At 36.1% G+C, this 27,860-nt stretch overlaps 3 protein-coding genes across 8 annotated transcripts; all 3 read left to right on the top strand.

Moving 5' to 3' along the window:
- The first annotated feature begins 1,994 nt into the window (after positions 1 to 1,994).
- geko (olfaction protein geko) lies at positions 1,995 to 9,592 on the top strand. 5 transcript variants are annotated; one of them, XM_029321453.2, is made up of 4 exons: positions 1,995 to 2,157; positions 3,487 to 3,821; positions 4,962 to 5,094; positions 8,961 to 9,592. In XM_029321453.2, the coding sequence occupies exons 2-4, from the start codon at positions 3,623 to 3,625 to the stop codon at positions 9,130 to 9,132; spliced, it is 504 nt and encodes a 167-aa protein (XP_029177286.1). In that variant the 5' UTR covers positions 1,995 to 2,157; positions 3,487 to 3,622; the 3' UTR covers positions 9,133 to 9,592. The 5 variants fall into 5 exon arrangements, with proteins under 5 accessions (XP_029177286.1, XP_029177284.1, XP_029177285.1 ...); XM_029321451.2 differs by having other exon boundaries at positions 1,995 to 2,185; XM_029321452.2 differs by having other exon boundaries at positions 1,995 to 2,189.
- Positions 9,593 to 11,517: 1,925 nt separating this feature from the next.
- Positions 11,518 to 15,580, top strand: LOC114945358 (uncharacterized). The gene is made up of 4 exons (XM_029321529.2): positions 11,518 to 11,576; positions 12,234 to 12,435; positions 13,142 to 13,352; positions 15,361 to 15,580. Exons 2-4 carry the CDS (start codon positions 12,246 to 12,248, stop codon positions 15,500 to 15,502), a joined length of 543 nt encoding a protein of 180 aa, XP_029177362.2. The 5' UTR covers positions 11,518 to 11,576; positions 12,234 to 12,245; the 3' UTR covers positions 15,503 to 15,580.
- Positions 15,581 to 16,874: 1,294 nt separating this feature from the next.
- LOC114945347 (uncharacterized) lies at positions 16,875 to 19,628 on the top strand. Of its 2 annotated transcripts, XM_029321514.2 has the most exons (7): positions 16,875 to 17,358; positions 17,447 to 17,582; positions 17,683 to 17,957; positions 18,103 to 18,323; positions 18,409 to 18,495; positions 18,562 to 18,728; positions 18,924 to 19,628. In XM_029321514.2, exons 1-7 carry the CDS (start codon positions 17,213 to 17,215, stop codon positions 19,011 to 19,013), a joined length of 1,122 nt encoding a protein of 373 aa, XP_029177347.2. In that variant the 5' UTR covers positions 16,875 to 17,212; the 3' UTR covers positions 19,014 to 19,628. The 2 variants fall into 2 exon arrangements, with proteins under 2 accessions (XP_029177347.2, XP_085338204.1); XM_085482078.1 differs by having other exon boundaries at positions 18,409 to 18,728.
- The last annotated feature ends 8,232 nt before the right edge of the window (positions 19,629 to 27,860 follow it).

Below are 27,860 nucleotides of genomic sequence, written 5' to 3'. Positions count from 1 at the left end.
ATTTTATATAATAAATATATATATATATTCTTGTTATCCATTTTATTTCTGTATTTCATTATATTTTAATTCGAGTTTAGTTAAAACTTTGTAAAATGCTATATTTTCTTTATACGCCTGCTGCAGTAGATTTTATAATTGTGTTTCATGAGTGTTTTTTTTTCAAGCATAATTAGTTACATGTCATAGCAATCATAGAGCACAATTATTGTGTAGATATGATATTTATGAAATAAAACATAAAAACGCTTACATGTAAATGTAAATGACGCACATGTCTGTTTTATATCGTGAAAAATAGAGCTGTATTAAAAAATTAATTCTTATTCTCGTCAGCCAAACAAATAGATATAACTGTTCAGATTTGCATCCTCAGTTAAATGATTCAACCTTATTTATAAATAATGCCGTTAATCGAAATAAATGTTTAAGTAAGACGTATTGGAAATAAATAATAATTAATTAAATGCGTTCAATGTTCAGTTTTATAAATAAAAGAGAGATAATGAATGGCAGAACCAACAACTAAAATAAATATGCTAATAATACGATAAATAATCACATCAATATTATCGTTTTATATTTTTATTTATATGTCAAGAGAAAATTGTATTATTTTTAATGATATCATTTTGTTGTAAATTTGATGTTGATAAAGAGAATACGCGGATGTACGTGTAAAAAAATCTAGAATTTATTATACTTCATATTTATTACAATTTCTGACATATTTATTACAATATCAACAAAATAAAACAGAAGTCAGTAAAGAAAAGAAAACATCATTCTATTATATATGTATAACACAACGAAAGTTACGCTATCGAAAGTGCAACATTGCGTGCCAAAATACTAATTCTGCAATTTACGGCCCACAAGTTTTGTAGTGCGATGAAATTTATCATTAATATTGATATAAAAATTATCTTTACCGCTACTTTCCCATTAAAAATTCGAAATACTTTCAACAACCGTCATTATATTCCAAGCAATATCAAGAAAGCAATTTTGCTTTAATAATGTAGATAATAATTGTGATATATCTTTTCTGTCATATTTCTATTTAATCTAATTCTTGTAAAATGTCCATCACATTTTTCCTGCATAGTGTTGTATTTTATTTTAGGTATGTAATATTAGTTCAAAAAGATAAATGTCTACAAATATAACTGCATATTATAATCTATATTCTATATCTATATAATAAGCCAAATAGATAAAATATGTAGATATTAGAAAGGTTCTACTTAGATTATTAAAACACGGATTGTCCATTCCTTGAACTACATATCTACTGAGTCTAATAAATTGTATACTTTCATCCGAGAGGACGAAAGTATTCAATTAGAATCTACGCATGTTAAAACGACACGTTTGTGGGAAAGTTTTACCACATATGATAGTCGTCCAATGCAACATCCTGCTTTACCTGTACGCCGACCTATTAATTTTTTATTGACATTATCGTCTTTCTGCTCTGTTTGTTAGAGTTTAATCAAAGTTCTATTTTTTCTCGGGTATTTTCATACACATGGTATGATTGATGTATAAGCACAGCCGTCACAAGTCATTGTTTTGCTAAAAATTGCACTGGGAATTCAGTGAAGGGAAAAACGCTTGTTTCTGCTTGTGAAATTCAATGTGAAATTAAAACATGAAATCAAATGTTATAATCAGAGCGTATCTCTCAAATCTCTTCTCTCTTTTTATAATAATCTTTTTGTGTTAATTCTAAATATATTTTTATGTAACTTTCAACACTTGGAAAATATATATATATACATATTTTTTTTTGGTATAAACATGGTAGAAAGTATATATCTTTCTCTTCATACTTATGATACATTTGATAAGAAGCAGCACATTATGAGGGTGATGATGTTATCAAATTTTTAACAGCTCATTAACTGATACCAAAGCGGATGTATTATACATCGCCCGCTGGTTTACCTTGTTTTAAAGCTATATGGAGCCGGGAGCGATCGAAACTCGTAGACTTGCGAGCGATCGGCTAACTTTCACTGACAACTCGTTAGGCTTGCTGCCGCGGTTTCGAGTCTCATTCACAGTCATTCCGCGACTTCGACGGGCCTCGGTACACAGTCGAGCTGTCCGTATTCCTCTCTCCTTCGGCGGAAGAGCTGTCACTCCCAAAGTGTATGTTCAGTGGCTACATCAGCGGAGTGTAGGTAGTGGCGTGTTCGCGAGTTCCATGTTTCGCGCAATCGCTCTTGCAAAATTGTTTTGTGTCTCGCGCGCGCAGACGTTTTTCCCGGACATCCGCAGTGACGCAGTGATATTTCCAACGTCCAACATTTCATCGGGATATTTTTCACGGCGAGCCTCTATCGACTGATGAAAGGAAAAATTCGTTTTTGTAGAGCTATCGCACCGTATATATGTATAATCGCGCAATATTGAGAGTTACGATCCGCGGATTTCGATTTACGCGTGATTTGATTTAAGCGGCTGTTGGACGCGCATGATTTTCAGTCAGCGATGTCATCCGGGGATTGACCGTTTGTTCTCGCGATTGTAATTGCTTTTTGAAATTTAGACATCGTTGTGTGTGTGCGTGTGTACATGTGTGTGTGTGTGTGTGTGTAATTTAGAGGGAAAATTGCTCTCGTAGACCCGAAAGATGGAGCAGGCGAATTAACCCGGCGACGCGAGTTTCTAAAGTAGACTTCGACAACATTGTTACGGTTCGCTGGGAAAAGTTGAACCGCTGTTGCCTGCGCAGAGTTTCTCGGGAAAGGTAGATGGAGGGCTCCCGTTACAATTTCGCCGGTCGTTTCTGCGATTCTGCGCGCTAAAAGTGCATTCGACGATACAAAGAAATCGTCGACTTTAGAGAGCGAGTTTCTGAACGGGCACCGGATGAAAGTAAGGCCGGACGTTGTAAGAGGCTTTATCGTGTGCGGTACGGAGCTCGAAGAAAGTGGAAGTTAACGGAGAGTGAGAGTCTTTTCTCTCTCTTTCGCGAGGAGGAGGAGAAGAGAGAGAGAGAGAGAGAGAGAGAAAGGAATCCGCGATCTCTTGCATTCCACAGCATCGATCTGCTGGTTACGTTGGTCCAGGGACAGGTATCCGCTTAGATGGTCATACGGTATTATAAGTGATCGTTTGTATCTTGGAAAATTCAGGTTAAGGCGAAACCAGTTGCGTTCTCGAAGTAAGGCGATGTGTATCGACTGTTGTACGCTTACGTAATAATACGTGATCGTCGAAAGTGGCGGAATCATCGTCGCGAATCGATGTTTGCACGTTTACATTATTATTTGATGCGACGTGTAATTTCACAGTTTGTAATGTATCATTCAGCTGGAAAATTATTAGATTAGATATCACTCTTCTCCTATACATTATTATATACATTTGTTACGTTATATGCGATATTATTTAACACGTAGAAAATAAAATATAAGAAAACTTTTTTATTTCTTTAAGTTAATAAAAAATCAATGTGATATTTCATACTTTCAGATGCAGTTCCCTACTGCAGTGGATGTGTACATTATTTTATCGCATGTCTGCGAGTCGATGCGATAACAAAAATCAATTGATTATCTCTAATATTTTCCGTACTTGGAGAAATTTATCGTACTGACAAAAAATCAACATGGACACGAGTACGGTACGCTTGGTGATATTTTTGGGCATGTTTCTGATTTTCGCCGGCGATTATAGCATTTTAATCTCATCAATTTTCGGTTATGCAACGGAGAGGAACGATACCATTAAAAAGCCCGAATCTCAGCTTAAAGGACCTCCCGATAAGATAGCTGTTGTCTCGAAACGAGACGTCGATAAGAATAATGGTAAGAGAAATAAAATAATGTGTGAAAGACATGTAATTTCTTCACAAATATAAATTACATAAAAAAATATACGAGTCATAAAGGACGTAAAAATCCTCTTACGTTAATAAATTGAGATGAAATAGTTGTTTTGTGCCGCCAAGCAATTTCAGTGCGCATTTCATGCTGCTTAATATTTTCACGCTACAGTTATCCTTATACGTATATACTTATATAAGGAAGCGAAGGCCTATGCACGCCTCATGTGTCGTCACATCGTTATTACGAGGGAGGAAATATTTGTCGAGTTGTACTTGTCAGACCGCGCGGAGCTAATTGCCACTTCGCTAATTAGCCGCGCGCTCGTGTGTATTAATTATTTGGCAACGTTATCGAGATTCTCTTTGCTTGCGTTTCATCCGTCTCGCGGTTTATCGGAATCTCGCTTATAGACTAAAACCTGCTTTTAATCGAAAAAAGGATGCGGGAAAGCAGTAGCGATATAAGCTATGTTTATATATTTTACTTCAATCCCATTGGTTTCCTTTGATATTATAGTGCGTAATATGCATGATTATGCCTGTCATAATATATATTATAATGCATTTGTGTAGTTTTGTGATTATTTTATTAGCATAATTTCTATTTTTTTATAAGTTAATAAATTATTTTTATAATAATAAAAAAATATGTTATGCATGCATCTAAATAAAAAGAAACGTTTAATTACTCAGATATTCTATACTACCATATATTATTATAAAATCATCGTCGCGAATTATCTTTCAACATATACAAACGAGAGCAAAAATATTAATATATATAATAATTATTATCTATTATTATTATAATAATACGTTTTTTCAAATTCTAATCCATTTCGATGAAAAATCGACATATTATATCCAGTCCTCGCGCTATTTCGAAAATGCTCTCGTCATGTCTCGGAAATCTTTAGAAATGTTTGACGCGTGAGACCTTGGCTGTTAACTTGTCACTTATCATACCAGAATTAAATAAAGCCGTTCACACGCGAGAATATACGCGCGGTCATTCGAAATAACATCTGCGCTCCATTAATCGTTTTGTCAGCTTCTGGACTGATATAGCATGCGCAACGATATATAATTGACAATAATGGTCCGATTTCTGTCCTGACAGTTGCCTTACGCCGTGCAAAGATGATGACGACGATCAAGACCGCCTGCCTGCCAAAGTTGATATGCGAACTCACGTCGTCCGTTCATCAAGACCAGCTGAGCGAAATGGAGCGATCTCTTTTGAATCTCATAAGGTAGGTATTTAAGTATCATTACATTTTATATTTCTGTGTCTTTTTTTCCGTCATCCGTCATTAGAAGAGAAAATGGATCTCATTGTCAATTCGTAATAATAAATGTTAAATTTCACTCGCGCGTGTCAACCAGATATTATAAAGAACGTGTAGATTTTATTGACGTTGCGCTCGAGAGAAAATCTAGAATGGAACGGTAGTTCGAATGGCTGTCGGTTTATTCAATGTATGTGGTAAGTTGAGAATCTACTTTCATCATCGGAGGCTCTTGCACTCGGCTCTTGTGCTCTTACTTTCACAACTTTCGACCGCTAAACGATTCAAGTGCATCGACCCTGAATCGACACATGCGCGAGATCAACGATATAGCGTAAGAGATTTCTTTCTTTTTTGCGCACACTCTCTGGGGAGAGAAGAACTCTACGAAAAACGTGACCTTTCGGAATGTAAGCGATTATATATTTTTTGTAATCTTTTATTCGAAAGTGCAAACCGCGATAACTGGTTCCTTCATCGACGAGTGCACGTGCGACAGCGCGTGTGCATTTTGCAATTTTCACTCATCAGGGCTGATGCGGTAATATCCGCCGCCTGCGCGCCGATAATACTGTAGGACATTTTGGAAAAACGACGGGGCATAGGCGACCGCGATCCGGAAAATTGGACGCCCAGGGTAAATGCACGCGCGCGTATTTTGCAATTTTCGTTTACGATCCGCGGTAAAACGCGGTCGAGTTCCGCGTTACGCATATATATACTATATATACATGCAATGCGAGTACATCTGTCGCGTTATGCGGATAACGCAAAGAATTATACCGTGAATTCGCGCCGTTTTACGTTCTGATTAAAAGCAAAGTTATGTTAAAGCGGGACCGGAGTGTCTCATCTGCCGCGGGAAAATCGGGAAATGCGGCTCCCTCGGTGGAACGGCTTTTAAATCCCGTATTTGCGTCGCGCGGAATGTATCGCATATACGCAATGTACATACTTTGGTCGCGGCGTGGAACTTTCCAGCGTGAATGTATTAATTACACATTCACATGCGTTTCGACCCCGCGAACATTCGCGTTCGTTCAATTCAACGAATGGGTCGAAAAATTACGAAGTCGAAGAATTCCGAGAAAATTAATACATATTCTACTCGGTTTCTCTTCTAAATACTTGCAAATTAGACTGCAAAATTATTTTTTTTTTTATATTTATATAATTTAATTTTTTATATTTATATAATTTAATTTTTTAAAAATTAAAACACGTCTTTCAAAATCTGTCGAATTCTACAACTAGTGCTTTTTACAAATGAATTTATTTTATTGATTGGTTATTTATCGTCACATCTCGATGAAATGTTATGCTGTAAGAGAATTCTCGTCGATGAATTTTTTCAAAGAATTATATATATCAAATCTCATCATTCGTTAATACATTACACTACACGTCATCGTGAAGTAAGAGTTGCATCGTAAACGTTTTGGAAAGTACTAGTCGAAAGCAGCCGCGAAAGTTCGTCAAGTGTCTTACGTAAGTCCTGTCCGAAAACGAGACATGCCTCTTTGCTGTATCTCTCACCATCCGACGAGCACTTTCCTTTTCACGCTTACTTTCTCCGGCATACGACCGGCCGAGATTTCGCGTTCGCCGTTTCCGGAACTTCGCTTCCTGCAAACATTCTTCGCGATCTACGTAAACGACGACGGAAAGTTAATGAGTTGTATTTCCTTGACTTCGATCATATTTTTGCACGGACGAAAGAAGGTCGTTTAATCGTCCTCCACTATTTGTCTTTCAAAATGTTGTTGTTTTCGTTTTAATGACGTAGAGATAGACACTTTGCATTATTCATAAGCAAATAACTGCTTTATATTCCGCTTTGTATGCTATAAGACTCAAAGGAATTAACATTTCCATCGATATTTTTTTTTATAACTTCTCGTTTGTTTGATTAATAACTGTTTTATTAATAGCTATTAAAAAAAGATCTTATTACGCATTTTTATATATAGTATTTTCTTTTTGCAATGTAATATAATTTAGTTCAGTTAATAAAAAATAATCACTTTAATGCAAAATTAAAGAAGCATTTTATATAGGATATCGTAAATGGAGATGGATAGAGCTTAAGTTTTATCTTTCTAAAGCGGCGGGCTCAAATAAAAATCTTTATATTTATTACAGTTGCTCACTTTCGTCTGCGTGTTAAACAGAAATGACATCGACGAATAGTAAAATGAATTGACGCAGAAAAGCGAGATCCATTAGAAAGTATAATGAATCAAAACGACGGCACTAACTCGGATGTCACGTGGTTCTCTTTTCATTTAAATACATCTTGACATTACGCCCTCATTAAAATCATATATACCCATGCATATGTAATGTATACGTAATTGTAATGAAATAAATCTTGCAATTTTTTATTAAAAAAATAATTAAAATATCAAAAAATTCTTTTTCTAAAAAATAACAATTTTATAGAAAAGATGATGAGAGGAAAAAAGTGTTCTACTTCTCGCAAAACAAAAATCTAGATAAATGCTTTAAATATATAAAAGTCGAGTTGAGCAAATGTAGCTTGCGTTATATCTTTCGCGCGTCTTTATCATTCTCTGTCAGTGAGCATCCTTGAACGAAAACGAATGTGGTTAATGTTCCGGAAGGATTCGAGCTTTATATTTACTTTTATGCCTGCGTAAACGCGCCGGTCCGTTTTGACGGGTCCGATTTTTATCTACGCGGATCGGTCCGAGTTAAACCGATCAAGATAGGCTAAAAAGTCGTTTCGCGCGTTTATTCCTTATATCCCATGATGTCACTTTCAAGAGAGAGAGAGTCAGAACGTAAGGAACGGAGTCGTAAAGGGGGAGAAAATCTCTTCCTCGTTTTTTGAAGGTGGAAGACATCCTCCACGAGAGTCATACGTGACAAAACTGCTGCGCTTTTGCTCTTCCGACAGGTCGAACGACTGCTCGCAAAATTCAGCGCGATATCTGTTTGATTTCGATGAGATTCGGACGATTTTTGGAGTGGAAGATATTGTCAGCAATTCTTGACATTTTAGATGATGTCGATTCAGACTTCTTGAAATTTAAGGAGATACATTTATAGAAAATAGCGCGTGAAATCTTTGCGAAAATTGGACAATTTGTAATTCTACGATGCAATAATTTTTATATTTTATATATACTTTTATATTTTATATATTTTTTATTAATGTTTCTACATTATTTTGAATTTTGAAATCTAATGAATTTTTTAGATGATGAAAAAAGAAATTAATATGGGTTTTAAAATAAAGTATTAATATAGATTTGTAAATTTATGATGTTGCAGAGGAATAATAAATTCTGTTCGTTCATTTTCGATTCGTTTAGGAATGCAAATGTGAGTCTATTGAAATAGAGAAAGGATTCTAGAGATAATGCATCTTACGTGGTTATTACCGAGCATAACTGGACTTTAAGTGAATATGTTTACTGCCTATAACGATATCGAAAGTAAAAGTCGCGCATATGACCTTGTGCCCATTCTTATACATATTATTGGCCGAGTTTAACAGAATCAAGTGTTTCATCATTGGATTTCTTTTATATATATATATATATATATATATATATATATAAGTTTTAAAGAAATACTTTGCTTATTATATCATTATGACATTAAACTTTATTACATTAATATATCGAAATTACAAAACTTTGTACCATATAAAAATAAAAAATCTTGACCTAATTTTAGCGATCTGATGCAAGAAGTCAATTTTACAATTTTAATGAAATTAATCAATGTTATATTGATGCAAAATTATGACTCGTGATAAAAAATATATGTTAATAAAAATTGTTTTATTGTGTTGCTTTCAGAGATACAAGTCTGAGCACGATAGCGGAAGTGCCCTCGAGATATCATTTCGCAGCTCATATGGGTCAACTGATTTCCGGTATAGAAGGTCAAGGTTGCCACAACTTTTACCCAACGTGTCCATTGCCGGGTATTAGCGTTCTAAACATGATGAAGAAAGTCCGTCTACGCTGATAAAATCGAAATTAATTGCTGATTAATTGCTGAACCTGTGATATTACGTGAATATTTTCTCTTTTCGCAGAAGCATTGATATTATCGATGATTCAATACGTGCAGTGTTCTTTTGGCAATGCAAATAATATGTACAAATTTTGTCGAAAATAAAATCAATCGTTGAAAAAAATGTAAATTTTATGCGATATTCAAAATTTGTTCTAAAAATTGCGAAATAAAAATTCTAACTTGCGCAATTAAAATCTAAAATTAGTGAGATTATGAAAAAATATATCTGAAATAATGTTATATTAATTAACGTCTGACTGATTCAGTGATTAAATAACTGTTTTGTTAAATTTTATAGATGATTGTTGAATAACATTTGAAATATTATTATGCAATTACTTATTGTTTGCGAAATTCTTGTTTGATTGGTTCAATATTTACAAAGAATAAATGTATATACTCTTTTTTATTGCATCATATTATTTATTTATGTTAATATGTATTCACACGTGTTTTCGCTTTTGTACACACTTTTGATACACGACACATGGTTTTGTACAAATACGATTATTTTGTACTGTTACATTGTATATATTTTTTAATAAGAAATAACAAATAAAAAATTGTAACTGGAAAATATTCATCATTCTCTTTTCTTGCTAGAAATATAATACCTTCCCCGAAATAGCTATAAGTTCACTCTATACAATCCCGAAATCGCGTGCACTTTCACGGAAAAGCTCGAGAGACGCTTTGCCAAATTATCGAGATCTTTGTTCTCTCTCTCTCTCTCTCTCTCTCTATTCTTTTCTAATACAATGCCGCCGCCGTTCTCGATATAATCTGGAAGCCCATAGAGGAGAAACGCGCGAAAATTATTACAATAATCGCCGGCGTCTTTATCGACTCAAGCCCGATGCCAACTTCCAGAGTGGACATTTCCCAACGAGCCGTGCGATCGTAAACGCGATCGTGCCAAGAGTTTCGGTCAGGATTCGGCGCGATGCGCGACGAGGGGAACGTAACGAGATATGTAACGCCGATGAAACCGCACCATTAACTGCATCCCTCCGCCACCCCTTGCCGAAACAGCCGGCGACATTCGGAATACTTGTAAAAAATTATCGCGCGATATCGCGGCTCGAGTCTCTATCGGCGTCTCTGCCAACTCTGGCGATTTACAGCTACAATTTCGCTCCCTCTCGCTTTACGTGCTTGTTCGTTTAGCGATACGATACTGCAATTCCGAGGCGAAAAAGTGTTCATCCACTTGATCGAAACCAACGTATACGATATTCGAATCAATTTAAATAAATTATTGTAAAAAATTAATTTTTGCGCATTATTAATACATTTTGATTGCATGCTGACACGTAATATTGCATTGTGCAATAATATTGCATGAATTGATGCTGAGGAATCTTGGCACCTGAAAGTAGAACGGTGGAGACGGAAGAGAAAAGAAAAATGTGGCCCACATTAAGCAATCAGGTACTGCGATCTACGTGACATGGTTTAAAAAATATTTGAAACATTCATCTCGTTCTACTTTTTTGCAAAAATACATTTCTTTAGTGTTAATGCCTATTAAATTATATATCTATGACGAGTAAAACCCTAATGACGCTCTGTATTTGCAATAAGATCTTTAGATTTGATATAAAACAAAGAACATTAATCTGATCAACTGTCAAGTTGTTCAGTCTAGTGATAAAAGAAATATTTATCCGTACATTTATTTTCTAAACGAGGTCACTCTTTAAATTTCATATAGATTTAGCGTCGACTTATCTTTTGATAAAATCAATTGATTATATCATCTTTGCCTTGAAAAATTTGTCTAATTTGTCAATCGTCCCTGTGTCAATATTTTAGAAGCCTTAATTAAAATGATTGCAATATACATTAACGAATTAATTAGGAATATGCAGCTTCATTTCAAAACTTCAAAAGATATCACATTATCATTTAAATGGAGACGTTAATAAATTTTGCCGGTGACGAAACGTCGTCCATAAAAGATGACACCCACTTTCTTGGATGAAATTTCGAAGTGTCCGAAAAATTTCTAAATCGCGGTCGCAGCCATAAATACCTTCGAAGGAGACACGTATCGGGCCACTCGTCGACCTTGTCAGAGGGAGAAAGGGAGGAAGGAGGGGAAACGAAGGACGAAGTGTCGTATCGCGAATTGTCTTCGGGGCACCAAGAACCAACCAAGAACCCCCTTGCGCGGCGTATTAAATGTCGTAAGAGACGAAACCTGAACGTCGGATCGAACATTGCCAGGAAGGGGACGATCACTTTCTCTTCGTCGGTACGGCCTCGTGGTGCGTCGAGGAACATTCAGCAACGGAGTTTTTACCAAAGCAGTAACACCAGCGAGCCGCCGGTCCGTCCGCATCCTCGACCGGTGGACCAGATTCTCACGCGTTGCTGACCAAAGTCACGTGGTACGTTCACGCGGTTGCGGAAGTGCATTCTCGGGTGACGCGCGCGAGAATAATCGAGACCTATCGATTTCCGCGTGTTAGAACAGTGTATCCGTTACGTAATAGGGATGTTTTCCAAAATATAACAAGGACGATTAATTTATTCGCGATGACACGAATTGATATAAATTTATAGCCTGTTGTGGAGTGCGTGTTTCGAACTCGAGTTTCGTAGATATACATATGTGTAGAAATCTGTACAGTTTAATTGAAGAGAAATTCTGTTTTTAAATTAGATAGGTGCATCGCAATGCCGAGTGCAATTCACGTGCGATGCTTTGTTCGGATTATCGGTATTATTATCGCACAGTTCTCGTAAGTTTCTTAATGATTATTCAGACTGCAAGGGGAATCAGGTGAGAGAAGAGTAAATCGTGTATTATAAAATTGCAAGATTGCTTCACGCGCGTGTGAAATAAAGATCATTCTTTTCTATATGCAAAAGCAGTTTGCCTTTTAGTAGTTTCCCTTTCAAACGGAAGTAATTGAGAGAACTGCGCAACTAAATTGAAAGGTACTCGCGCAACGAATGGCGGAAGTTGATAAATATCCCGACAATCTTGTTAGTCAAATTAGCTTTCATATAGTTGCCTTAATTATCCAATGTCTTACAATTAGATTCGCTGCATAATGCAGTTGTCACGGACATTCTTGCTTCTCGGCTCCTGCTTTCTGGCGTTGAATCTCGTGACGGCGGCACCTGCCGGTCAAGAAGAGCCGTTTTTCGAGCTTCCGGTGCATCTGGTTGGCTTTCCGGTAATTATAGCGAGCGTAAGAATCGCCAATTTCTTCAAGAAGCTCGCTTATATTTTGAATCCAGGTAATGCGTTCTATTTAGAATCTCTCTTTTATATAAGATTCTCATAGTACAACATAAATATTTATATTCACATATTCACATTCTCCTTATATAACGAATCATACCGGTATAAAGGATATGTAAAAATTACGAAAATAAAAATAGAGACTCGAATCACGAGGAGAAATATGCAGACTTTGCCAGCGAATAAATATTCGCTCGCGTATTAAGTTCACAGCAAAAAACCGGTCAGTATTATGATCCGCTAGGCATAAAAAAGAAAAATTATATTAAGATACGCGCTTTTCCGTAGTCATGTAGGCTCATGTAACTTGCGAAATGAATCAGCGAACAGCAAAGGAGAAAGAGTTTCACTTGTTGTAAACTCTCTTTTCAATCGTGAACTACAACATACCCTGTAAATGTGTGTGTAGTTGTTCATCGTTGAGGCAGTACGCACACAAACAAATTGAAAATATTAGATATCTCTATTGGTAAATTAAACTCATTTTTTAAATCACATCAAATGTGTGTCAATTTAAGCAGTGCATTAAAATTATTCGATGTTGAAAGATTGACATTTCATAAAGTATTTTACGAGAGAATTTCTTTCTCTTGATAAATAATTATTAAATTTCAGTAAAATAACATGTAAAAAGTAAAACAAAATCATTTGTATAAAATATTTTATAGATCTTTCAAAGGTATTATCTCTTTGAATTCTTAGCTACTTATGTCAGTCGAGTGAAACGGGCACATCCCTCCATATACGACGAAGAAATTTTAGATGTTGGCCAAATTGAGAAAAAGTTAGTAACTGAGTTCGGAAATGACATTTGCATCTACGAAAGGATTTGTGTCGAATATGCAGAACGAATGCTTCGAAGAAAAAATCAGCATCTTGATTGGAATATTCATGATTGGGGTGACGTGTTCAGGTACGATGCACAATTATCTACTTTTATTTTGCTTTCATTTAGCTTATCTAGTGATTTAAGTGAAAATTGGATTGTAGCTGCTGTGTGACTAAGAAGAAAAAAAAATATCGATGCTTAGGAAAAATCAATTTCCTCTAGATAACAGCCATAAGCTGTTAAGATATATTGACTTACTCACAAAGCATTGTCACTATGTAACTCTTAATTACGTTACGCAATCGTGACTCTGAAGTTCACGGCTCGAAGAATCTCTCTCGAAAACAGGTTTCACAAATGCATTTCTTCTTCATTAAGAAATAACAAGTTGAACAAAGGTTTAATAGATTCATTAAAGAAACACTGTCGTTCTTCACTTGTGCAATGATATGTAATGATTTCGTACTTAACTCGTTTTTACAACAGTAATTGATTTCTTGATGAAGGCAATTAGTGATAAGTTCCTATTACAAGAAGTAATTAAAGATGCAAAGTTGCGTTAAAAAAAAATAGGTCCCTCAGTGAATCTAAAAAATTCAAATTTTTTGTATAAAATATTTTAGACAAACTTTTTTTTATGAAAGATTAAATATCTTGAGACACGTATAATTTTAAAAGATAGTTGTGAATATTAAATTTTGTAAAAATATTTGTAGTAAAATTATAGTAAAATATAAAAGATATTTAAATATTTTTACGATGAAATATTAAAATAAAATTATTCCACTGTTTCGTCACACTTTAACAGATATAAGATATGCCGAAAATATCTTTCACTGGGAGAAATTTTTTAAATATTTATAGTAAAATCTCATTAATATAAGATATTTTTTACAGTAAAACAGTTTTACGATAAAATAGTAAAGTAAAAACATTGTCCTTTAGTTTTATCACATTTTTGACAGACATATCGAACATATCTTTAAAAGGGAAAACTGAATTTTCTAATCTTCAAATTTCTGTGGCGCCTAATCAATCAATAAACGATCAAAAACGTGTCATATAATCATAACAACAATGATAACGTCAAAGATGCCAATCACATCTACAGATTCTTAAAAGAAAACACATTAACAAAGGGTACCCTCTTCAATGAACTATTTTTTTTTCTTCACGAGTCCGTTCGAAGATATGAGAGAAGTCCCTGCTACCGTTTACGCTCTGCGTTCGTTCCTGGAGCTTACACTAAATTCAGTTGTAAGTAGCGCCGGGAGCAGATAGCCTTTAATGGCTCCACGGGCGACTCTAATGCATCCTGATAACTGCGTCTCCTCTTCTCTCTTCCTGGCTGCCTCCTCAACTCCTTCTTCGTCTTCATCATCGCGTGTCCACAGGCAGCCTCCTACTATTTTACGATTGCCCTGCTATCCGGGCCCGTGGGTTTGAGGACCTGTCGGCTTATCTTGGACTTCCTAATGCCTCGCGGCGAGATAGCGAGCACGTGTCATCGTGTCTGTCGACGCACGATGCATCTCTCAGGCCGCGCATTTCAATGCCCGAGCTCCTCGTCTTCTCCATCGGTCACCTGCGGGCACCTCACGTAGGGGCGAATGTTCGTGTCAAGGAGAGAGAGAGAGAAGCAGAAGAAGGGGGAAGCAGATAAATTGGAGATCGGGTACTGGCGGCAACTGCCGTCTAGACGGACTTAACCGACCATGGATGAGGGACGAAGTCCTTCGTCCCGAGATCGTCTTCTCCAGGCTCGGAAAAGCCTGGTCGATGATAGAAATATTGTAAGCGGATTGGCGTCGTTAGAAATTAGGAATCCATTTGGTGAGATGGCAGAGGTCTCGTAGACAAAGATGATGAAGCAACAAGGCATCGATTATTCCGTGAGAGAGTTTCGGAGTCGTGATGCGGTTGTGTAAAATGCACGTGCATATGCACTTAAACACGCCGATGTTCTAATCTTCGACTTTTCATTTCGATATTTTTTAAAATTGTAATAGAACATTTTTAATTTAACATGAAATCTAAGACTTACACGTCTGCATTAATTCAACGTTAAGATTAATTTTGTGTAATTTTACAGCGAGTACAAGTCATCGCCCAATTTGAGGAAGGAAAATTACTTGCTGAGTATCTTCCTAGGCAACATTATTAGCAGTCCAAAGCTATGTCATGCATTAGCGGAAAGAGGAAGAGCCTGCGATAACAGTACCTTGTTAATTTAAAAACACAATGTGCAACTCTCATGTTGAGCGTTTCTATTGATTTGTAAATAATGCCATAGACTCGAAAGATTAATGTAATTGTGATTATATAAATTATAATATTATTTGTATAAGATATTATATATGTTTGTATGATTATAATCATTTATGTTTATGTTAGTTGTGCAAAAGATTAATTTTCACTCTCTATTTTACATTAAATTATTTATATTGTTGTGTGTTAATTAACAAACATCTGCACATATATTTTGCATTTGTTTTAATAAAAAAAATACAAATTGATAAGTCTCGATTGGTTGTTGGTTGTCTCGATTAACATTGTGTGTTATATTAATAACATCCAACAACTGTCATCATTAACAGTTTGACAGATGTAAAATAAATAATAAAAATAATACCAATAACGCGCGCGAAGCGCGCATTTGTATTGTTTGCTACATAATAAAAATTCAGAAATTAAAATTATGTACATAATAGAAATTCGATGAATTAAAATTATGTACATAATAGAAATTCGATCATAAACATATAATCTATCTTCGTGTGAACGTATGTTTCATTGTCAGTCAAATCGTGAAGAGTCGAAACTCGAATCATCGAGTCGAGACTCGAGAACATTTCAACATAATAAATAATTCGCCTCACGCGATACTGCGGGATTGAAAAGTTAGTTAAGAAAAAAAGGAAGACTAACTACCAAAGCAAACTAAATATTACGCGCATACGTCTACCCCTTATTGTCGATATTTTTGAACGTGCTCTTTCATTTTTTAATAAGTTTTAGTGACTACAAACAATAATTAATTTTTTTGAAATTTTAAGGTTTCCATTTAGATAATGAAACTGTAGTTTACAAAACGTTGCTTTTCAATCTTTTCAATTTTTGAACCGAGGACCATTTCATTAATGTATTATGATATTTTTAAACACGCTCTTTGATTTATTTTCGTTTTAGTCATTAGCGGCGATAATGAAATTTTCCTTTAAATATCTCATTCTCAACGCACTTGTTCATTTATTTGTTCGTGATTCATACATTTGTGACATAAATAACTTCAATCAATGTATCACGCGTACGCGATACGTCGTTATATACTTCGCTGTTATTCTGCGAAAATAAACCGTTTGACATTTAAGAAACCACGTATACTTTGCTTATTTTCGAAGAGCTCTTGTGAAAACTGTGCCATTTCATGCGGGATGCTTTACCCATACGTCCACTTACGCACGCACACATGTACGAATGCGAAAGCATTACACGTATGGAGTGAGAGTTGCTTATAGTGACGTTACTACCAACCCACGTCTTTTCGATCGAATGGTTAAACGAGGATCAACTTCAAGGAAAGTTTCAGTTGGTACAAAACCTAGAGAGGAGACTCTCTTGTTGTCTTATTAAGAAAATATACGAGTCACGTTGTTAAATATATAATCTTGTCAAATAAAATATCAGAATTGACATTCGCGATTATAAAGTTAATCGTAAACAAGCTTTTCGTAAACTGGTGCATCGTGCATGTATATTTATAATGTGTTCAGAAGGCATTAACAACACAATGATGCACCTAATATAATGTGATATTGAAGATTTTAATATATCGAATATTATTTAACAGTGTGTTTCTGCGTGTAAGAAAAGTTATCAAACTCTGTCAGATCAATTAGAGGATTCTAAAAAATAAAAAAACTCGTAGTTTTTTATTTCACAAAATGATAAGTAAATTTATCGTCGTTTGGTGCCTTTTACTCCAAGCTCACTTTGGATACTCATCACAATATTCGCAAAGATCATCCGATAATACTCAATGCATTCTCGATGTCCCTCAGAAGATTTATAATGTAACAGATTTATTACGGTAAATATAATATTTCTAATAAAAATATTCTGATTGATAAAATATTAATAAAATTAAATTAACTCATTTATATTAATTAAACATATAGATGCATGAATGAATTTGCAATGAATCTTTCGGTTCAAAATAATGATCGGTCATTTAAACAAACGAGTCGAGAAGCTCCATATGAATTTCCTTATGGAAACATCATTTTAAGTCTATTTAATAATGAAGTGCCATCGGTGAGTATAGCTTTTGTATTCTCTCTTTCTATCTTCTCTCTTAATTGTATTCTATTATAAAATTTATTATTTATTAACATATTCTGAAAATATTTCGTAGATACAAGATTTTCTGTCAAATCCTACTACCACCAGTAATTATCAATTAAACTATCCAAGTGTACCAAATGAATCTTTTAATCAGTTTGGCGGACTTGGAATAAATCTTTTTAATGCTCTGTCATCAATCTCCCGCTACGACGATTTAAAGTGTGTACCTAGAATACTCTGCGAAGTAGCGAGTGGAAAGCCACCGGGAAGATATAAACAAGCATCGACGGGAAATGATGAACAACAAAATAATTGGGCGGAATTCGGAAGAAACGTTTTCGCTCAGTGCGTGCAATAAAGAATACATGCAATAAAGAAACACTAATTTAAAGTGAAATACGACAATAATATATGTAATTTCGACGTAGTACAATAGATAAAAATTAAATACAATAAACTCATTATATTTAGGTTCTCATTACATTTTCAGATGGCTCGCTGGATCGGCAGAGGCATCTCCCTTATTGAGTTTTGCTCGAGCTGCTATGTTGGGCTACAATGGAAATCCGGCTATGTGTTACCGTGCGTATCCTAGGTGTCCGAGTAATCCCGATAAACTGGTGCATTATCTGAACAATCATAATGGCGGATTTTTTCGCTTTTTCAACAGAGAAAAACAGAATTTTCCTCAATCGTCTTATGGTTCACGAGGTAAACAATATCATGAAATTTTTAACAGACAGTCTCAAGCTTAAGGTTTTAAGAATTAAAATAACTTGGTTTTGTCACAATAAAGGTGAACTGAAATCCTTTGAAGAAAAAAGACAAAAAGTCTTGCCCTCGGGCACCGCAGAAGCGTCAAAGACTGATCGAACTGGAACAGGTGAATTAAGGTTTGACATTAATTCGCCTATTCGTCAAGATTATGAGAATGTTTTTTTTCCAAAAGATAATACGTTCGAGAGCTCAAGTCGCGTAGTGTTTTCGGATTACAAAAAGTCTTTAGAGGATGAAAACGATCGTTTATCGGAAAATAGGATTTTCGAATTCCTACCAGATTTACAACATTCTAATGCGAAACAATTTTCGCAAAATCCGATTTCATTCTTTCCTCAGGTAATATTTCTGTATTTACATAAATAAGATTCAAATAAAATTAATCGGATTATAATATTTGCAAACTAAATCCTTTGAGATTCTTTAAGAGAAGTTTAAGATTATATTGTTAAACAAAGTATTATAATTACTAAATTTAATGTGTGTGTATAATGGTCTTTAAATCTAAAATCATCTTTGTGGAATATTTTTCAGGTATCAAAGGAGCAAGGTGTTCGTGTATTGCGTTTTACTCCTGAAATTTCAGATTCGACATCCCGTAATGCGTTTCGTTTTCCACGTTAACAATCGATTTTTTTTCTTGACAGACAAATTTTAAAACAATAATTAGAATCATTGACGCTAACACACTTTTAGATACTTATATAGTATACTTAGAAAATTATATTTGCATTTTATCTATTAAAATAATCGATTACATAACTAGGACAAATTAATAAATTAATTTCATCACTGTTGTTTAATACGTATTTTGGTATCTAAAAATTAATGAATATGTGTTTAATACTTTAATTCGTATTACACCTTTCACAATCGCCTGAGATTCGGCAGCCCGAATGGCTCGCAACCAGACGCGTTCGCATAAATGAGGGGACAAGTTATTTAATTTATACAAGTTGTTTAATCTTTTCTTCTATATTCATTTTTTAAATATTAGATTATTTTTTTTTATTATTAGTTTTACACACTTTTTATTTATTACATCACAGCATCGATATGCGCTGTCAGCGGAATTTAGAAATTGTAGACTCAGCTGGAAATTCAATTTTGATGTCGATAGGCAAGCATCGACCATTCTACGTGCGAAAGCATATTCTATCCTCGCTGATGCAAGGGATTCTCCCTATTCGCCTACCTCACCGTTTCTCATAATAGATTTTATGTTTATTCTAAAGTATATTTGACACGATATATAATGTATAACTTTAAAGTTAATAGTGCTATTATAGATATAAGAGATTTAGCAGATTTTCGCTATAATTTTTTATTTTCATAGTTGCTTTAAATTTTAATTTGATATTTTAAATACTTGTAACATTATAAAAAGTTATAAAAATAATAGTCATAAAAACACAATTTCCAAAATCAGAAATTATTCTCTTAATATCTTCCCATTTATGCAAGAACTTTTCTTCACGAAATACAAAAGATTCTTTGCTAGGTCTATACTGATGCGCAATTACCATTGAGCGTAATAATTTTCGATCACTGTCATAAATTTTGCAAAGCGTAAGCCGATAACGTCTATGATCAACGCAAGTGTGTATCTTTCCCGCTACCGCTTAGCAATTTTAGCCACGTATGGTTGAAGCTTGCTCGACAGGTGATCGTACACGCCTTTCAAGAGTCTTCCCATTCATTTAGGGTGTTACTCCCTGACTCATGTTTTTTTCTCACGTCTCATGTGATGATAGCAATATCTTGCATTTCTCATATGTCCTTGCGTGCGTGTGTGCAGAAGTGCTTAAAGCTTAAAGTGTCGAATAAAAAAATATATATTATGCTATTTTAATTACATAGATAATTTTACACAGAAACTTATTATATAATACGATATGCGGCGATAACATTTCAGATCTTGATATTCTTGCAAACTATATGGGGGTTCGAAAAGAAATTAAAATATATTTAGGTAAAATATTTGAGTTAAAGATATTTATTGAATATTAAAAAGTTGCATCAAAGTGTAGTGCCTCTCGTAAAAATAAAAAAAAAAAGGAAGAACTGGTTCGTGAAAAAAAAAATTATCTTTTGTCAAAATAAAAATTCGTTTTTAAAATAAAAAAGGTATTGCGTACAATGTATTGCCGTTTATCTCTTTGCGGTGTGAAACGTTTGACACGCAGCTGTAAAATTCACGTATGACTTTCTCCAAATAGCGGCTCACCGCTCGGTGACGTTGTAGAAATGGAACGCGCAACGTCGAAAAAGCGGCGGACAACGTGTAATTATTTTATCCTTTCTGGCGTGTAATTTGGGGCGTGCATCGCGTTCATGGACTCGACGCAAGCGGGGGATGGTAGAAATGGTATGGCCGAGTCCACGGCAATGCTGTAGCCTAAAGGGGCGTATGCCCCGGACAGGGCCAAGTGGGGTGCAACTGACAGCGGAAGACAATTAGCCTTCTGATACATCCAATGTCGCGTGATACGTTCTGCGATACTACGTAGGAACTTTACAAAGATTCGTTTCACGCATCGTGACACGCGAAATACACACTGTGCGCGATGGAGACCGTTGATTTATAATTCGTTGCGTGAGGTGAAATAACACGACCTCGCAAAATTGTAATATTAATAGACCCATGAATATATTCCTTTATCTTTGGGAGAGATTTCACCTAATATTATATTTTTAACAATTCCGGTATAAAGCCTTTTGATTTAATGTATTATATTTAATTCGAGATATTTAGTTGGCGATTATTAAATTTAGCTTCCGAGTTGAAAGAGATCGTGGATTGTCGAGTGATGCTACTGAATGCTAAAATGAATAGAGCCAGTCGTAACAGGATTAGCGCTCGAGACTGCAACGAGAATGCGATCCAACGGTGACGTCGTCTATGTTCACGGCTTTGTCATAATCTCGCTCTATTAGTGCGGTATTATTTTCGGCGTAGACATCAAAGAGGATTTTCCGCAGGTCTATTGTATCGTGTAGCGATAATTCCTCGTTATTAACAGCGTCGTCAGGGCGTTATCTCACGTCGGCTTACCACACCCCAAGTGGCGAAACAAATCCTCCCGAATTGGTGGATGGCCGATGCAAAGGAGCATCTACGTACGACGTTGCTCAGCCGAGCTTAGCCAGACAAAGGATCTGCTGCGTGATTGTGGCAGCTAATCCCCGTGAAAAATACGCTGCAGGTAGGATCTTATACCATCAACGACCAGGTGAGGAATCTATACACCCAGAGAAGAATCGGAGTTTTTTCGAAGGGTGGATCAGCAAGATATCCTTAATGAGATCTCCGAGGCAACGCAGAATTTGTAAAGTGAAATTCGCGATGGATTATCGAGATAAACTCGAATATCGTGGCTAACGATTGTCAAAGTAATACAGAGAAGAAAATAAAAGTATTCAGATATTAATAGAATCGAAAAAGTAGAGAACTATTGAGTATTTTGCAATAATATTTCTTAACAAATAATAAGATGCAATTTAATTCGACCAAAAACTGACTATTCATTTATTGAAAATAAGTACACACTACGTTTCGACCCACATTGTGGTCCTTTTCAAATGTGTTGTTCTTATTCAGCAATTACATTAATTAAAAATAGAAACATGAAAGTTGTCCTGTCATATCGACAATCTGTTAGCTACTCAATATTTCTTAAAATAATTTGATTAAATAATATTTACATTGTCGATTCTTATAAAAGAGTGATTCTAGTTCACGCAAGATATATTTACGTGGAACACAATCAAGATTCACTAAATCAAATCCTGCTAAGCAGCTTTAATGGCGCGCGATTTAATCAGACTACAGTAGCTACTACATCCCGAAGTTGGACCGAAAATAAGACATAAATTCTCGAATACACCCTCACTACTCCTCCATAAAACACCGCCGCGACCTTATTTAGCCGTATATTTTTCCCCACGAGCGATTCACAATGCCTCAATATCTTACCGTCGCAATATACCACACGGACTATCCTTTTCTTCTCGATAGACTTTTCAATTCGGGGTGTCGAATCTTTGTCACCGAGGACCGAAGGACGCCAATTCCCCCACACAAAAGAACTACGGTAGAATCTCTTTTACGGTTGAAAACTGACTCCCCATCACTTCGCCTCGCCTTCTCCACCCTCGGCCGCTTGATGGACAGAATAATTCGGAGAATGAAAATTCATGTCCTTCGGCGATCCTTCCCTCTGCGGTCCCGCGTTTAGGATCCCTGAAAATCCGTGAAATTCTGACGCGTTGGTCAAACCGCCGGATAAGTGGGTATCTCTGCCAGTACAAAAGGAAAGATACCCTCCACCTTCTGCTATCACCGTTCGCCAGATTTCACTTATCCTCGCGATGCCAATTGTCGGAAGGACGAACGGCCAATCGGTGGTAAATATAGATTGCGCCTAGTGTTACTACAATACTTATTTTATAACGAAACTTCTTTGTACGCTTTAAATATCAAAATTGCTTTTTTCTATCTAAGCTAAAAAATAATAATAAAGTCATAATCGTGATTAAGATTTTTTTATATTTATTCAGTATCTTCGTTGCGTCTTATGGGTCTCATAAATGTTTTAACGAATTTTGGTATAGCCGTCCATTAGAAGATTATAAAACGTTAACTCTCTATTCGCGACGCACAAAACCGTCCCTGCACGCTCGAACCTCCCACGTCTTTAAAAAAGACCACTTTATTCGGCAGATCGGTTTTCAAATCGTTCATAAATAATGAATCTGGCTGCGGGTAGCGCCGTGCAACGTCAGTCAGCTACGCTGATTGCAGCATTGAAGACACGTGTCGCGGATCAATCGTCGGACGCGTGTCAGTATTTTCGTATCATCGCCGAAGGGTGCTTGCTACTCGTCTCTCTCTCTCTCTTTCTCTCTCCATCCACCTCCCTGGCTACCTTTTATCCCGTCAATTCCCTTCCTTCTCCTTCATTCGACCGCTTCCTTCTTCCTTTATGTCGTCGCCCCTGCTGCCTCGAGTTTGCACGCAAAGCCAAACGATGCGCAGAGAATCGGTCTTTTTTTTTTTTTTAAACCAACCAGACGACGCTTTAATGCGACCGGGATTATGCGGTTGGACCGAGGCTCCGGATTTCGTTCGAGATCGTCACGGATAAGGGTCGTGTAAACAGAATTCTAAGAAGACCCCTTGGCGCGTCACGTCGATCGCTTGTCAGCCGACGGGATTTGAAGGTTTTTTTAATTAAAAGCGTCGGTGTAACTTATAGATAGCGGTGCTGGTGACTGCGAAACGGCACGGCCGATGTAAAGCGCGAAAAAATGATATTCACGGTAAATTTCTAAAATACAATATGTACACAGCAATCTAACACGCGAATCTCAAAATTCAAGTATCTCTCTTTCTCTCTCCTTGTGTTGCGTAAGTACGTACTGTTGATGAGAATCGTATAAAATTATCTTTCGATGCAATGCATCAAGCAATGAAATCTACGCGGCGCGTCATAACTCCTTCGCGAAGCAAATTATCGCGACGTGCCGCGCGAGAGAAATGCGAGTGAAGAAGTGGCTGATACCTTCCAGGAAGAAGTTAGGTGCGCTGGAACCTTGAAGGTGGACGGAACGAAAGAAAGAGACAGAGTGAGAGAGAAGGGAGGAAAGACGATGAGTGAAAGACGTCGAGCTAACCCCGACTAATGCGAATAATACTTCGTAAATGGCGGTTCGTAGCCCCGAGGGCTGGCAATCTTCATAGAACATCGTCTTCGAGACGTTTTAGGCTCTGCTCGATTAGACGCTCGTTCCACCTCGCCGGGCTAATTTGTCTTCGAGGACGTTACGTCGGACTCTAGGATCTTTGTACATATAGCTGGTCTTGCTAGAATTTTTTCTCGACTCATCACCGAGCCTCCTTCGAAGTTATAGTTGCAAGGCTCGAGTAAAAAGCCACAAGAAGTCGCGGAATAAAGACGTGCGCGGATTGTGAAAGCGAATCGTAATTTTGTTTGAAGAAACGGTGGTTCCGTGGTGGAAATAATTTCGCAGCACTTGTTCCCTACAGTAGCAGTGCCTGCGTAGATAACAGAGTGCACTTTATTGAAATCGCAAACGCATACGCGTTATCACACAGGTAGCGGGAAACGGAATTTCTTCATTTAAACGCGATTCAGATTTAATTAAAAAATTTTGTGATTAAGCTACTCGCGTAGTATCGGAAAAAAATTGATTCTACATAAAGTTTGAAGCGCACGTAAAACGATATTATAGGATATCCGGTATATATAGGGAATTGAATGTGGCGGCTTTCCATAATACAATATCTCGAGATATTGTTTACATTATAATACTACCGTGTATACAGAAAACACGTTATATCCGCCAAAGTAAAACAAAATAACGGTGCTGTCACGATGAAAATTATACTTTGCGGAGAAGTCAAATAAAATTACATCATATACGTATTGGCGTAAAAAAAATACGGGACCGTCGTTATGTCAATGATATAATTTCTGCAAACACAACAGAGAGAGAAGGCGACGCGACGTATGATTATTGCGTCGGCTTGTCTGTGTGTGTCCGCATGTATGTGGGTGAGAGTCGCGAAACGCCACCCTTAATGTCTCTCCACGGCGAGAGCGGTATTTGCTCGCTTTCCGAGTATTTGATATTCGTAATGCGCATGAATCATGGCCAGGAGGCACCGCTCTCGCTCGCCCGAGATGTGATTATACGGTGTCAGTGACGTATACGTGCAAGGAGCCCCGCACTTTGTACACGGCGGCGTGTATTATTAAGCCGACAATACGTTGGGGTTGCTGCGGCTGGCCGATGGGGTCGAAATTCGACTCCCATGCATCATAATGGAGAGACGCGTGCGGGGTCGGACTGCCATTTAAAAAGTGCTATAATTATACGGACCTCGCTGGTGGATCGCAGGACGAAAATCGGGGTGAGGTCTGTCGCCTCGAAAAAATCACATTTCCGATTGCGATTCGATCGTTTAATAATTACTCGGAGCTTTTCATCTCAGATACGCAACTGCAATTATATATCCTTGCAAATGTAATTATATGAATCCCTCAGAAGCTAAACGATTTCATTCCGATTAATTTAACTTACCTATTATAGGTTTAACTTCTGAGAGATTCGTATAATACACCGGCGAAGATATATATGCATAATTGTTTGTTTTTTGATAATATAAATGTAATTTATAGAGAATCTAAATATTACATACTTATAATTTGACCGTCACACGTGAGGAAGTCTTTATTACGTTATAATATTATTTGTTCCGGATCTTTTTATTCGAAATGTTTCAAATATGAAACTCATCGCTATATTACACATGCATTCGCCACTAATAAAGAAGCACACGCCAAACCTGCAGTTTACAGCGGCCTGTAATTATAGACTTCACGCCACCGATCGTTCTTTCCACTCGTTCTTTTCAAGCCGAATTAACGATTGTTAGCCTTTCACCCCTATGTGGTCGTTTTGTGTGTACATTTCACATCGCACGATTATATTGCCGTTTTTTACTTCCGCAGAACGTAATTGCGATTCTTGATGTACGTTGCTGAATGGGCATGCATATAAGTCCTGCCGTTTAAATTCCATTAACTTATATTCGTGGAGTTTAAAAAAAAAATCACGTAACGACTTGCGCTCGTGAAATGCGAATCAATGCAGTTTCGCACAATACTTGGATGAGGCAAGTATCGGTAAAGGCAGGAAATTATTATTTAAAAATTGCAGCGAAAAGTATGAGAAAATTAATTCGATCGTTCCTTCGCGTTTTAAATAACGCATGGTTGTAATAATATTTATGACAGATTTATGGTTTCTTTTTTCGCGGTCGACGATCTTGAATGACTTTCATTCAACGCGTTGCTTGCAATATCATTACGCTGATATTCTTATGACAAATTAAAAGACACGTTAAAAGATTATTGTGATTTATCAGCGAGATATCAATTAATGAATAAAATGATTAATTGGAAAATATTTCAAAGCAATAGTTTCAAAAAGATAAGGTTTTAATATATTTCTATTAAAATGAAATATTATATTTGAAATCTCCATTTAATTATAATTATATAATTACATATTATTACATTTCTTTATCTCACTGCAATAAAGATGTTAATTACATATATATTTTATTAAATATAATTCACCTTTTATTATTGTATACATTATATCTCATTACATATTGTCACCACACAAACATGCACTATGTACAATTTAATATATACAAGATAGGAAAAACCGGTTAAGTCGCTTTACAAGTAATGAAGCCGACATGTATATTTATTGATAAATCATTTATTTGTCTTCGACACGCAATTTCTTAATTTGATTTAAATGAGTGAATTTGTTCGCTTTGCGAAAATTGGATAATAAATATATTGTTATAATTAATATCATATGTCGAGTTAGAACATGCATGTAGATATTTTTTATAAATATGTTTTATTAACGGTGTTGTATTTTTTCGAATATATAAAATCAATATCTTGCATCAGTAGGTAAACATGTAATATTTCCTTCCGTCTATTCTTGCTATTTGCATAATGATATCAATTACTTTCTCATTTTCAAAGTTTTAATATACTTATTCATTCGGATACATGCATATTACGTGTTGCGATAATATAATATTAGTTGATCGAGACTAAACTCTTCTCGCGAGATGACTACGACGAATTAACTAGCGGCTAATCGCTTAGCAAGAATAAAGCTTGTCATCAAAACGTGTTAGACGATAACACAGTGTTTCTCAAACATTTCTCGCCAAAGAAATACGACAAACCAGTCGCTAAAATTAAATGGAAAGTAAGATTAACAATTCTGTGAGACATATATTTGTACCTCATATTTAAAAAAATATTCACATTGTCTGCCTCTAAGAAAAATATATTTTAAAATCATTTCTAATGCTAAAAAAGCGACATGTTTTTGCAAATCACCGATGCAAGGACTCATATTACTTTGAAAATTAAAAATGCAAATGCATGTTTCGTCGTAACGAAACTGACAAAAGCAAGCATCAAGAAATTGGCGATTTTCGCGAGAAAATTGCTTTGGGAGACACTGCATCTCGAATGACACACGCGCGCGAGTTTTCCTCTTTCTCTCTCTCTCTCTCTCTCTCTCTCTCTCTTTCTCTCTCTGACACTACAAATAAGCCGATTATCCCTCTACCGTCTCTCGTAACAGCACGCGACTATTCCGTTTCATCTCCCTCGGCCGAGCCGGTCGGCCGACGAAGTCACTTAATTATCAAACGGCGTTAATTATCGAGACTCGATACGCTGGCGATTAGATTCCGACTATTTCGCAAGGCTTGCCGCAAAGCGAGAGTCGTAATTATACTCTCTGTACAGCCGGGACCAGAGCGTTTTGCGTGCTGCTGCACGCACGAGCGTGAAACGTCTTCGAGCGGTTCCACCGTGGCCTTTCGAAGCGTAAACAATCGAG

Source organism: Nylanderia fulva, unplaced genomic scaffold (assembly GCF_048542155.1).
Source record: "Nylanderia fulva isolate GAGA-0341 unplaced genomic scaffold, ASM4854215v1 Scaffold2, whole genome shotgun sequence".
NCBI lineage: Eukaryota > Metazoa > Arthropoda > Insecta > Hymenoptera > Formicidae > Nylanderia > Nylanderia fulva.
Note: the sequence above shows the minus strand (reverse complement) of the source record. Positions and strands in the feature narration are given on the sequence as shown.

What these genes read in the sequence shown, in the direction of transcription:
- LOC114945347 (XM_085482078.1), top strand. Translation starts at nt 17,213, where the DNA reads ATGATAAGTAAATTTATCGTCGTTTGGTGCCTTTTACTCCAAGCTCAC. An exon ending in AATGTAACAGATTTATTACG is followed by an intron (nt 17,359 to 17,446) that starts GTAAATATAATA and finishes TTAAACATATAG; the next exon opens with ATGCATGAATGAATTTGCAA. An exon ending in ATCGTCTTATGGTTCACGAG is followed by an intron (nt 18,324 to 18,408) that starts GTAAACAATATC and finishes GTCACAATAAAG; the next exon opens with GTGAACTGAAATCCTTTGAA.
- LOC114945358 (XM_029321529.2), top strand. Translation starts at nt 12,246, where the DNA reads ATGCAGTTGTCACGGACATTCTTGCTTCTCGGCTCCTGCTTTCTGGCG. An exon ending in CGCTTATATTTTGAATCCAG is followed by an intron (nt 12,436 to 13,141) that starts GTAATGCGTTCT and finishes TTGAATTCTTAG; the next exon opens with CTACTTATGTCAGTCGAGTG. An exon ending in GATTGGGGTGACGTGTTCAG is followed by an intron (nt 13,353 to 15,360) that starts GTACGATGCACA and finishes GTAATTTTACAG; the next exon opens with CGAGTACAAGTCATCGCCCA.
- geko (XM_029321453.2), top strand. Translation starts at nt 3,623, where the DNA reads ATGGACACGAGTACGGTACGCTTGGTGATATTTTTGGGCATGTTTCTG. An exon ending in AGACGTCGATAAGAATAATG is followed by an intron (nt 3,822 to 4,961) that starts GTAAGAGAAATA and finishes CTGTCCTGACAG; the next exon opens with TTGCCTTACGCCGTGCAAAG. An exon ending in TCTCTTTTGAATCTCATAAG is followed by an intron (nt 5,095 to 8,960) that starts GTAGGTATTTAA and finishes TGTTGCTTTCAG; the next exon opens with AGATACAAGTCTGAGCACGA.